The sequence below is a fragment of the Manihot esculenta genome, chromosome 1 (genome assembly GCF_001659605.2).
Source record: "Manihot esculenta cultivar AM560-2 chromosome 1, M.esculenta_v8, whole genome shotgun sequence".
NCBI lineage: Eukaryota > Viridiplantae > Streptophyta > Magnoliopsida > Malpighiales > Euphorbiaceae > Manihot > Manihot esculenta.
This window is the reverse complement of record NC_035161.2, coordinates 1777755-1790872: the sequence shown is the minus strand read 5'-3', so window position 1 is coordinate 1790872 and position 13118 is coordinate 1777755. Positions and strand designations below refer to the sequence as shown.

The 13118-nt window shown below is 33.5% G+C and overlaps 2 protein-coding genes across 2 annotated transcripts; both read right to left on the bottom strand.

Annotated features, from left to right (window-relative positions):
• Positions 1–4178: 4178 nt before the first annotated feature.
• On the bottom strand, positions 4179–4683 carry LOC122723294 (protein RESPONSE TO LOW SULFUR 3-like). Its single transcript, XM_043955078.1, has one exon. It carries the CDS (start codon positions 4637–4639, stop codon positions 4361–4363), a length of 279 nt encoding a protein of 92 aa, XP_043811013.1. The 5' UTR covers positions 4640–4683; the 3' UTR covers positions 4179–4360.
• A 6980-nt stretch (positions 4684–11663) lies between these two features.
• On the bottom strand, positions 11664–12824 carry LOC110623919 (uncharacterized mitochondrial protein AtMg00810-like). Its single transcript, XM_021768944.2, has one exon. It carries the CDS (start codon positions 12822–12824, stop codon positions 11664–11666), a length of 1161 nt encoding a protein of 386 aa, XP_021624636.2.
• Positions 12825–13118: the final 294 nt, after the last annotated feature.

Below are 13118 nucleotides of genomic sequence, written 5' to 3'. Positions count from 1 at the left end.
CCAGAAAGAGCCAACAAACGAGGATCTGAAGCCTGTGTAACTCCACCAAACATTCGCTCCCGAATTATTTCAGCGACCACGGTCGCTGGAGACTGATGGGTGATGTCCTCTGCGTTCAGGATATCATTGTCGGGAGCAGAAAGCAGGGGCACCACCGAGGTCTTCTTCTTCTCGAGCGGAGGCAGGGCAGGGGTAGTACGTCTGGAGGCTCGGGATCTCTTAGCAACAGAGACAAGAGCGTCAGAGGGAGCAGGACGCTTACCCCCGACCTCCTTGGTCGCGCCCCGAGAAACAATTGCTATCTCCCTTCGAGGAGGAGCCCTCTCCGCTGGCTCAGATTCAACACCCCCTGTAGGGACGACCCCAGGAGAAACTTCTTGGACATTTTGTCCTTTTGGGACGGCCTCAATCATGTCCCTAGGGCTCCCCTCATTAGTGGGGGCAATCTCCAGAAGCTCCACGGAGACGTCAGCAGAGGACTAAAGATCATCCGTCCTCATGAGCTCGGAGTCTTCAGTTGATTTGGCAACAGCCTCCGGAGCCCCCTTCGTCTTTGCACTAGAAGCCCGTTGAGGCATGGAGGTTTGGGGAGATTAGGGAGCTGAGCTCGACCTGCTGCAGCTGGAAAGCTTGGAAGACCTGGCGCCCCAGATACTCGGTTGGGAAGCTCGGGAGGAGGGTGGAGCAAGAGGCTTACCCACCGTCCTGATAGAAATAGTCTTGGCCACCTCCTGAGTAGCCTTTTTCACCGATTGCCCGGCCCGGAGGGCGTCCAGGCGTTCATGCTCTCGCGAGACAATATAAGGTTCTTCGGGGGCTTGATCTAGTCCATCTTCACGTCGGAGGCTGCAAAAATCCAAAATCAGTGCAAAGTAAGATAACTTGCCACAAAATTCACAAGGATAAAACAACACAGCTAGATGAAGTAAAATACCCGCGTTTCTAATGTCACGGAGATTTGACACAAACATACATTTCTCGACATCATACTTCTTTTCAACAGAAGTCAGTCGAATATACCCAACTTGTTCGGTAAGGCTCAGCTGGGGCAGGTCATTGCAGTTCAGTGAAATATCCTCCCAAGAAAGCTCTAGGTCCCAGATGAGCCCGGATTCCTTCTTGAGCTCCACTACTGCAAAGCCCTCCATCCAGCCCTTTATTGAGTCTTTATGACCCGAGAAGATTGAAAGCCCCCCACGAGGGGAAAAATAATAAAAACCCTGGGTCGCTCTGACTAGCCGGAAGAAGGATACGAACAAGTGCACCGTGGGTGTGAACCTCCAGCTCAAGCATACAGATTCAAAAGAAGACATGAATAGAATGGAGTTGGGAACTAACATCCGAGGGGTTATCCTGAAGTATCGGAAGACCTCAGTAAAGAAAAGAGAGAAGGGGAAGGTTAAGCCAAACTCCCTTTGTTTAGCGAAAAAGACTAGGCTAAGATCCTTTTGGGGATCGATTAGGTCAGAAGGGGGAGGATCAGGAAGAACGATTCTCTCGTTCGGGTATGGAGCCCGAATATGAAAAAGAGGAGTATCTAGGTACTCCCTGGAAAAGAAGTTGTTCAGAGAGGAAGGAGTAATATTTGACTTTACTCTAAGAACGTCGGGAATCTTTGGGCTATCCATGGAGGACGAAGAGAAGAGCGTACCTTGAAAATGGTTAGGGCAGGGGAACGATGAAGGCAAATCGCGTAAAAGACCGAAGAGAGCGAAGGTTTTGAAAAAACAGAGAGAATTTGAAATTTGAAACAGTGAAGAGGCGAAAAGATATTTTGAGGAGACTTGTCCTTTAGGCGGCGCGGTCATTATGACTATCGACATTTACCCCCTCATCAGTCGGGCAATAACTGATGAGAAGGTAAAGGGGCAATTGATGACCACTGGTTTTCTCCATCCCGGACTGGGGCCAGGCCCATATCGTGAGCCCATCATTCGGGGGGTCCAAGGCCTTTCCCGTGAGTTTGGTCTAGCCCGTCCCCCTCCAGATCGGACTCCAACCAATTCCCTCAATCAGGCCGGCTTAACCTCTTAGGCTCGATGGACAGATCCTTCTTGGGCTCAGCCCATGACTTATCTTCCGGTCCAGTCCGGAATCAGGAGGGAGATCCACCTGTCCGTCATGTGGGTCCATACGCATGCGCGCCCGGGGAGAATCAGGGGCCGTTACGCATTGGACAGAGATCTGATTCCCTCGTACGTCCGTATCAACGTAGCAGGGACAGGTGGTCCAATGATATACGTTCTGTTAACACGTCACTAGCAGACAAAAGAAAATATATAAAAGGAGAAATACTCTCCTCTAGGGAGGGAGCTTTTTCTAGTTTTACAGAATCCATTATAAAATCCTATTTTCTGAATCTCAGATCATCACCGAGCTTTTTTACCCATATAGTAAATTTTTTTCCAATTTTAAAAAAAATTTCTCAAATCGAGGTGATTTGAGATATAGATGTGGTAATGATTACCACACCTCATAGATATGGTAACCTAGCAAAATCCCTTTTTTTTGTAAATAGTTAACACCGATAACTTGTGCCAAGGTATTGTCTATGCATATATAATAAATTAAAAGATAATTTACATTTGAGACCTTAATATTTAATAAAATTTATAATTTAATCCTTACTTTTTAAATAATAAATGATTTAGATTTCATTTATTTTAAGAAAAATATTTCATAATATCATTTAATACACTCAGAAAATTTAGTCAACCGAAAAATAAATTATTTTATTAAAAAATATTTTTTATGGAAAATATTTTCTATAAGAATATTTTTCAAAAAAAAATTTAAATATAAATTATTTTTCACAGATACACGGAGATTTAATATCTAATTTTTTGAACTAAAATAATTATTCCATTAAATTGTTTGTGTTAATTGAAAAAAGGGATCCAAATTATTATTATGAATATTAGAATTAGAAAAGATAAATTATTATAAATCATTAAAAATAAAGGGATTAAATTGTTATAAAAAATAAAAATTTGAACAACCAAATTATTATAGTTTAATAATAAATTTTAATAAGATTGTATTTTGTGAATAAAATAAAATTTTAAAAATTAAATTGTTTCACTTTTTAACCTCGATTTATTTGAAGAAAATAATTTATATTTAAAAAATATTTTTTAAGATAATTTATTTTTTATTATTTAATTAATTTAAAATTTAAAATATATTAAAGATTTTATATAGAGAAGTTTTGAAAAAATAAAATTATTTTTCTAAAAGAAGTTTAATATATATATATTTAAGCTGTCCACGCGGTAAGGTATATTCCCAAAGATTCAGGAATTTTGTTTTTTCAAATTTTTATATGGATATATTTTTTTAACTTTTGCATCTAGTAAGAAAAACCCCTGTATAACTTTTTTTTTATGCTCTACTTTTTATTTGTATTTTCTGTGAACCACGTTCGACATTCTTTTTTCTATCCCTGCAACTTTATTATAAGAAAGAAGAAAATGTATTTATCAAGAGACTGATGGTCCACAAACGTTGTCAACTTTCCTTTCATAAAAGAAAAAAAAAAAGAAAAAATAGATTAAGATTTCTCTTTTACACATTAAGTCTGCAATAAAATATAATCTTAATTGAATAATTTCAAGGCAAAATAACTAAAAGAATAATTTTTTATAAAAAAATAAAATAAATTTAAAGAGAAATTTATTATTTAATTTTAAATGAAAGATGATGGATCTACTTGATTTTTCCTGTGGAGTAATGAAAAACCATCCAAGCTTTCATGGACTTAAAAACAATAGAGTTTTGGTGGATTTGTGGAGAAACAGAAGAATTTTTGGACTTGCACAGCTTCTCAACAGCTGTCACATGGATTGTCCACCAATTCCATGATTAAAATTTTCCTCTGTTTTCATTAAAATCATCACATCATTTCTCCAAACACAATGGCCAAGACTTTTCTCTTCAGCATTGCAGAAAGTGTTTAGGGAAGTTGGGCTCTCTTGCTCTTCAAGAAATTTTCTTGGCATGGGTAGTTGAAAGTGAGCTTGAAAAGATTAAGGAGAATTTGGAAGTCATAAAAGCCGTGCTTTTGGATGCAGAGCAGCATCTGTCACAAAATCCTTGGGTAGGGATGTGGCAGGAGAATCTCAAACAAGTCCTATACTATGGAGAAAATTAAAACCATAGTTTAATCTTAAGGGATAATATAAATCAGGAAAAGCATAATTTGATTAATCTGGATGACAATCAGATTTCCAGAAGGAAATCTCAGCCTTTTGAAATTTACAGATGAAAAATCATGAAATCTACACAACAGAAATCCAAATTATACAGGCATGATGCAATAGCTATCTTTCCGAATATCCATAAAAATCTGGAAATCGCTATACTATTGCTTCTGGAGAAGATTGAGAGCCTGAGAGAGCTGATCCACGAGAGAGAGGATCCGTTCGTTGTCTGCACGCGCCTGATTGACAGCCTCAGCCTCAAGCTCACCCAGCTGTGAGCAGAGCCTTTCCTCCGCTTCCTCCGCCACTCTCAGCCTCTCCCAAGCCTTCCGTAGCTCTTCTCTCATTTGTTCTTCCCTCTCCTTGCTTTCGTTTAGAGCTCTTTCTAGCTCTTTATTTCGCTTCTCTAGCTGCTGCTGCTCCACCTTCGTTACGGCCATTTCTATTTTCCTCTTCTCAATATCTTTCGGTTGTGGCGGTTCAAGTTGGCTCTTACCTTTATAGACTACATCCAATATGTCCAGGTTCAATGAATCTGGCCTCCCAACTTTTAGGTCGCTGTTGCTTGCTCATTCCCTACGCTACACATGGGCCCGGTTCAGTTTAAAATCAGAAATTTTGAAGTCGATTTTGTCAATGGTTTTACCATTAAGATTTGACAAGATCAAACCGCGTTGTAATTAAAGATTGGTTCGATTTGAGTGTTCTCTAAAAATAAAATATTTTCTATAAAATAAATTTTTTAATAATATAATATAATTTTTATTGTTTAATTTTAATTTTAAAAATAAAATATATTAACAAATTTATATATATATTAATCCTAATAAAATTAAATCATTCTCCTTAAAATGATTTAATTTTTATTTTAAAAATTTTTTTATTCATTAATTTATTAAATATCTCAAATACTAAAAATATATTTCTGAAAAATATGGTGAAAAACATTTTAAGTCTAAATATTATATAAAACCAACGTGCAACATCACAGAACATCCTATATTCTAGAAAATTCTGTTAATTGAAAAATATTTTTTAATTAGAAAAAAATTAAATTACTTTAAAGAAAATATTTTCTATATTGAAAAAAAAAGTTGTTTCTAAATTTTATTAATTTTGCTAATACCAATAATCTTTTATTATAAGTATTTTTTATATATCAATGTTAGTAATTTTTCACAATTCATTTTTTTTTAAATTATGTTTATGCATATGAGCATATATGTTTAATATTAAATAGAAAGAAAAAATATATATCTTATTACTCTAAAACTACTTTTTTCTTTTATTTTTTAAATATTTAAATAATGAGAGGAAAATATTTTTCAATTATTTTTATTTTTCTTCTTTATTTTTCCCTTTATGTTTTTAATAGAATGATTAAAATTTCTTCAAAATTGTATCGGGATAATAAAAAATCTTAAATTAAAATTTTCTATCTAAATTTACTTTTAATTATTATTAAAAAATTAAATAAATTTAAATAAGATAAAATATAATAAGAACAATGTGTAATTTGCACTTTTTATCTTTTTCATTTTACTAATTGAATTGAAAATTCAATGGGTCCATGGAAAAATAAATTTAAGTAAAAGACTAATCCATCCTAGATTACAAAATAAAAAAGTGTTTATAAATTCAAACGAAGCCTTGATCGGAATCGTCTGAATCACCACCATTATCTTTCGCATATTCAAAAGAAAATCAACAAAATAAAATACGAAATTTAATCATATAAAAATCCAAAACACACATATAGATTCCACAATAAAACCTTTATCACACAACATCACCATTATCACCACCTCCCATCACACTCAAGCCAATTCGAAACTCAAAATAGACTTAATTTGCCGACAACCTAAATGCCACACAAGAGAGACAGATGCGATAAAGTCTAGAGGAACGTTCCCAAAGTATAGAGATAAAGACTAGATGGATGAAGGAGAGGACGAATCTTCGCTCTGCTAATCATTCGCAAAAGACTTTTATGCAATGAAATTCAAATCTAATCTCAACCATCTAAAATCAGATCGACAAACTAAATAAAACTATACACGGCTGATTGGAAAATTTTCTTTTTTATTTAATTCTCACTTTTTATTCAATTCTCACTTTTTAAAATAGGAATTTTCAGTTTCTCTCAAGATTTTAATTATTTGTCTAATTTAAATTTTAAAGTCTAAAAAAAATATAATTTTATTAAAATTATTTAAAATTTTAATAATAATTTAAGAGTGATTTCAAGAAAATATAAAAAAATTTTAGTCTTTTTTCTCCAAAAAATATTCTCTAATCATAGACCAGCATAGTGTCAGATAACAAATCAAAATCGTCGATCTGAGGACAGAACCGAATAGGAACGGCCCGCTCTCCTCCATGCTAGGCTATATTGATTCTTTTATATTATTATTAACATAAAGAAATTCAACGCCTGAATTTTCTTTGCACAAATATATATTTTTTTTATTTGAGAAAATTTGCACAGTACAATTGGTCACCCTTCGTTGTTGCGAATGGCCAGGCCAGGTCGTCCTTTGTTTTTTCCTTCTTTTTTTAAAGAACAGGTCCCATTGTTTTATTTTACTTGTCAAGGTGGATTTCGTTCGATCCCGACTCTTTCCTTCCGCAAAGTCAGCCTAGCGTAAAACATTTTTTTTTGTTTAAATAATAATTATTAATCCCAATTAATATTAATTTAAATTTCTATTTTTTTAAAATAAAATATATAATACTTCAATTTAAAAGAAATAATTTTGTCTATTCTATTTGTATGTTGTGATTTGATGCAATTTTATTTTAGAATTTCTGGTTATTTTATTTTAAAAGAATTTATAGTTTGATAAAATAATACCATAAAATATAACATCGTTAATAAAATAATATTTTTAAGTAGTTATTTATTTTTTATTAATATGGTATTAAAATTATATTTTAAATTATTCATAAATAACTTAAAATAATAATAATAAAAAAAATATTGCGTTCTACTAACATGAGCTTTGCAATTTCTTCGACAAGTCTGAAAACACACTCCGATAAAAGACTATGATGCTTTGTGGGATCAAAAGCTGTAGGAGAAAATTAAGCTATTATGGACTGCTAATACAATGTTGTGGTTTTAGATATCTTACATCAGAAAAATCAGTAATTTCAATATGTGGTTTGATGGACTTAAATTTGATCAAATATGAGTTTAGCTCGATTTTAAATGATTTTGAAACTCAATTTCAATTAGATTTTAAATTGGAATTTGTTTAAGATAATGTGATCATTAAATTTTTTTTTATTTACTGCAATCCAAACTAAGAAGTACTAAATTAATTTAATATGGGCTCAAAGCGCGATGGAGAGACAGTTCCAGATTTGTTCAAGCCTGCCTTTATTGACGGGATAAGACTCAAGTAGACTTACAATTAAACTCATCCAACCGTTGATTCCATATAAAGGCCACAATAGTAGAGATTATGTCTAGATGGTACTAGAGGAAATTAAATAGTCTTTTGACGAAAATAAAATCACAATGATCTTCATATAAAAATAAAACTCACAATAATAGAGATTATGTTTAGATGATGCTTATAAAAAATTAAATAATCGCTTGACGAAAATAAGATCACAGTATAAAGATAAAGTCACAATAATAGGGATTATGTCCAAATGGTGCTAAAAGAAATTAAATAGTCGCATGACGAAAATAAAATCATAGTATATACATACATGCTACTCGCATAAATGTAACAGATGGATACAGATGTAGGACGAAGAGAGCACTCCTGAGAAAGATAAAAGAAAATGAATATAAAAGGGAAGGAGGATTAATTAAGAGGTTGATATACCACTTAAAAAGTTATTAGCCGAGAAAACTAGGGTAAGTAAAATAAAGCCTACTGTTATCGAACTGTGTGAGATCTTGATTCTTACTACATATAGATATATATAAAGTTTGAATTTTGCTCAAATTCATATGCTCACAATTATGTCAAATAATATCAATTTATTTTATCTTAAGTTTTCTAACGAAGTTCATAATAGGTATCTGAATTATTTTATCAAATTACGGATTGATTTTCTCTCAAAAAGTAAGTAAGTAGGAAACCTAAGAAAATTTGAATCTGAATCCTTAAATATTAAAGTTTTCAAAATCATTTTATTGCATAGGGTAAAGGGTAGACATTTTCATAAAATTCTTATCTAACTTGGGTATTCAAGGAGTCATAAAACTTAACAAAAGTTAAACCTCATTACATTAGTACACTTTGACAAACCCTCAAAGAAGTTTAGCCTTCGCCAAAGTGGAGAGCAAACTGTAGACTCTAATTTTGGTACTATGTGTATATGCATATTCGAGACGGTGAGAAGCTCAAGGATGAAAACTCTATTTGGTTCTAATACTTGTGGAATGGGTTAAAGAGACCCATATAGTTATTTGAAAAAATTACAACTTAATCTCTACGGTATAAAAAAATTCACTAGCTAGTTAGTCGGTTTTGAAAAATACATTAAAACGTAACTGACGTTTTAAAAAGTCTACTAGTTAGTCTTTCTGTTAATTTTATCGTTAAATATTTTACTGTTTAGTCCCTGTAATTTTAAAAAATTTATTAATTGGTCCTCAGATTTTTAAAAAGTTTATTAATTAGTCCTTCTGGATCATGAATATTTTAGACTTTTTTATAATACTTAATGGCTAAAACTAATAAAGGGACTAACTAGTAAACTTTTTAAAATATCAATGACGTTTTAATGTATTTTTAAAATTGATAAACTAACCGATGAGTTTTTTCGTATTATAAAGACTAAGTAATAATTTTTTATAATTATTTTATATTGTGAAAAATAAAATAGAATAAATCTTATAAGCCCATAAAATAGAAAGAGAGTTTTGGGCGTAAAAACCCAAATAAAATGGAGAGATGGGCGACCCCAAGGGCTATTTGGCAAAGGCAAGTTCCGAGGCCCTCCTTGCATACTCTCAAGCCTTTTTCTTACAAGGTCTAAGGTTCATTTGGACAAACAAATCAGTGCCTTTCAATGTAATAGTATGCCCTAGAACTTGAATATAATAGATATAATTAATAAATATGATTATTATTAATGAGATAGGATATTATTAATACATATAGGCTAATATATATTATACTTCTTAATTAGATTTTACCGCAGTTCTCACTAGATGAAAACATTAAGATTTTTAGAGTTAAGATATGGATGATTTTTTTTGAAAAACAAGTAAACCGGAGATCTGAACATAATATAAATAAATTATATTATATATTTGTAAAAATATTCTTAGACTTGATATTGTCAAAGATATCTAAGTATATAAATATTATGCTTTGAATCGACTTTTTATACTTAACCATGAAGTATTGAAAGATGAGAGATTAGTAATGAGATATAATACTTGAAGATAATTAAATGATCAATAAGGGTTTCACCAAACTCAAATAACAAGTAGGAAATTATTGTTTTTTTTTTTTTGAAATAAATCTCTAGTTAGAGTAAAATACCTTAATGAATAAGATTTATAAAGACATAATTAGAATAAAGATTTTAATATTCAATTAAATATGAAATAAATTTTACATTCAATAAAAATTGATGTAAAAGAGTGAAAGAAGCTTATTGCATGATAATTAGATACGGAAGGGTTATAGTCAAACCACATTTGATCTTCATGCACTTTGAAAGTCATGATGAATGGCTAGAAGCTCTCTTGATTATTAAATAATATAAATAAAATAGATTCATTGAGAATGAATTTTAAATTATAATATAAGTTACGTGCAACCAAAATATTCTAGAAGCTCAATGGGTCACACGTATATGAAAATAAAAATCTAAGATAAAATAACTATAAATATATTAGCATTAAATGTCAAGGAACCTAAATAAAAGAGGAAAATACACTGTTTAGTTCATTATATTAAGTATAAACTAAAAAAGCTTAAGTATTTGGCCTATTAGTTAATACAATTACAATGGACATTATGAATGCTTGGATCTGATTCATAATTAAAAAAAGACCAGCATATTTATGTGTTAAATTAAGTTGAAAGAGGCTATGCAAATCGACCACAAAGGGATATAAACCCCTTGCGTTGGCGGAAACCCTACAATGCATCAAAACACAAGTTTTGCCTCTTTCAGCTAATTCCTTCATTGGCTCCCTCATTAGCTTCAAGGGGTTTCGACCATTGTTGCTGCCTTTTTTAACTTCTCTTCTTTGTGTGAATTACTACTGGAGGTAATCAATTTGAATTATTATGGTTTGCTATAACCTGTTAGTGAAAAAAAAGCACAAAAATAAAAAAATTTTGTACACTCTAAGGTAATTATACATAACTTAATTCAATAAATTCTTTAGTGATTCCTAGTCTTTATTTAGGCTTCAAAATTATTTATTTTTATGGCCTACTTTATGTATGAAATTTTTTAAAAAAATAACGGTATAGAGCCAGGTTATCATTAAAGAATTGGAGACAAGGTAATTTGACCAGATTAAGTGGATGCCCAGTTCTTACTTTCTCCCATCATGTCATTCTCTAGTTTTCTCCCTGAATCTCACCTAAGCACAATCAGCTACTGAGCATCTAGCTAGTAACAATAAAAAGGCTTACTTCCTATTTAAACCTACTCAACCTTTCTATTGATCCCTTTCTATATTTGCGTGGTGGGAAAATTCCCTTCTCCCTAATGCTTTCACTATTGCAGGAGAGTTATATACCCATCTACGCTTGCTCCAAAAAAAAAAAAAAAATCAAAGACAACTCCTCCCCTTTCAAGTTTTTGTAGGCCCTTTCTATGGCCCAATCTCTTAACGCTCTCTAGGCTATCATGGTTGAAGATTGTAGGCAAGCCTATCCACATCTCATTTAGCAATCTATTGCACAACTTGGACTCATTGTAACCCGTTAGCATTCAATCAGAAGCATAAAGTGGTTTGGCTATCTCAAGTTTAGAGTATAGTATATTAGTTTTCCCTTCAGAAAATTTTTTCAATGGGTATTCCTTTAGATCCAAATATGAGTCCTTTACGGTAAAGAAAGCAAGCAAGCAAAATATAAGGAGTTGGCAACGCACAGGGCTATTACTCTCACTACAGTTAGTCATATAGAGGATAATAACTAGTATTCTAGAATGTGGCAAGTGACAAGATGGCTGATTAATAGGTGGACTACGATTTCTCTGAGGCTTTGGTGGCTAGACCAAAGTTGTCAAGCCAACAATTGTTCAAGAACGAGAGAGAGAGAGAAAACATACTGGTTTTATTTCAGAGAGAAAGAAAATGTTGTTACACACCTGTTCTGGAAGCTTGTAGCTTCCTTATAAATCAAATAACAGCTCGTGCACGTCATGTGCAAGAAACTCAACACATCTGTCCTAAAACGACACAGTCTAAACAATATACATATGCAAACTGAAAAACATCAGAAACGATGTAGTTTTGACACCCCCTCCTCAAGTTGAAGCTGGTAAAGGCAAAAGGTTCAACTTGTGAGTGAGATTAACATGACGACATGCTGGCAAGGCTTTTGTAAAGATGTATGCCAACTGTTCTTCAGTGGGGAGATAGTGAGGCAGTATGAATCCCTGCTGAAGCTGATCTCTGACGAGGTGGCAGTCTATTTCGATGTGTTTGGTGCGTTCGTGAAATACCGGGTTCGCAGCTATATGCATGGCCGCCTTGCTGTCACAGTGCAGTGGGATTGGCAATGGGACAGTAACCTGCAAATCCTGCAAAATGTAGCTAATCCAGAGGAGCTCACATACTGTGTTAGCCATGGCACGATACTCAGCCTCAGCTGAGGATTTAGAAACAGTAGGTTGTTTCTTAGTCTTCCAAGAGATAAGGCAAGGTCCCAAATATATGCAATAACCAGAAAGTGACTTTCTGGAATGGGTGCAAGCAGCCCAATCAGAGTCACAATATGCATTTAGTGACATATCAGCACTTACAGGAAAATAAAGGCCTTGTTGCAAGGACCCTTTAAGATAACGAAGCAAATGTAAAGCAGCCTCCCAATGGGGCTTTCGAGGCATGCTCATAAACTGGCTTAAATGCTGGACAGCATAGCAAATATCAGGCCTTGTGAGATTAATGTAAAGCAATCTGCCAAGGAGCCTTCTATACATGTCAGGTGTATCAAAAGGCTCCCTTGTATCAGGAGATAAGTGTAAACCTTGAGGTAAAGGGCAGGAGGCAGGCTTACAATTGAACATACCTGCATCCTTCAGTACATCTGAAATATATTTAGTTTGACTAATGAAGGTTGCTTGATTGGATCTAGCAATCTCTAGACCCAAAAAATATTTCATGGGCCCCAAATCTTTAACAGTAAACTTCGAATGTAAAGCAAGCTTGCACTTAGTTATAGCATCAATAGAGTTTCCAGTGAGAATGATATCATCAATATAGACAAGTAATATCACAGTTAAAGTTCCAGTATGCTGTGTAAACAGGCAGTGATCATGAGGAGATTGCACAAAGCCTAAATTTTTGAGAAAGCTGGTGAATTCAATGTTCCATTGCCTAGAGGCTTGTTTAAGCCCATATAAGGACTTTTTTAGCAAACAAAAATCCCCTGGCTGGGCTTTGTGATATCCCTGTGGGGGTGTCATGTACACCTCCTCTTCCAAATGTCCATGCAAAAAGGCATTATTTATGTCTAGTTGAAAAATTGGCCACTGTCTAAAGGTGGCAAGTGCAATGAAGATTCTCACAGTGGTAAGTTTGGTGTAATACCCGGCTAGACTCCGGTATCGGAATCCCTACCGTCCGGTGGGACCTCGGATGTCGGAAACCTCTAGAAGGGTAAAACTATGATTTTATGAAATGTTTTCATGTATTTCATGTTTTTAAGTAAGAAATTAAATGAGTTTTTGCATGAAAAATCTTTGGAGGAAAACCCAGGT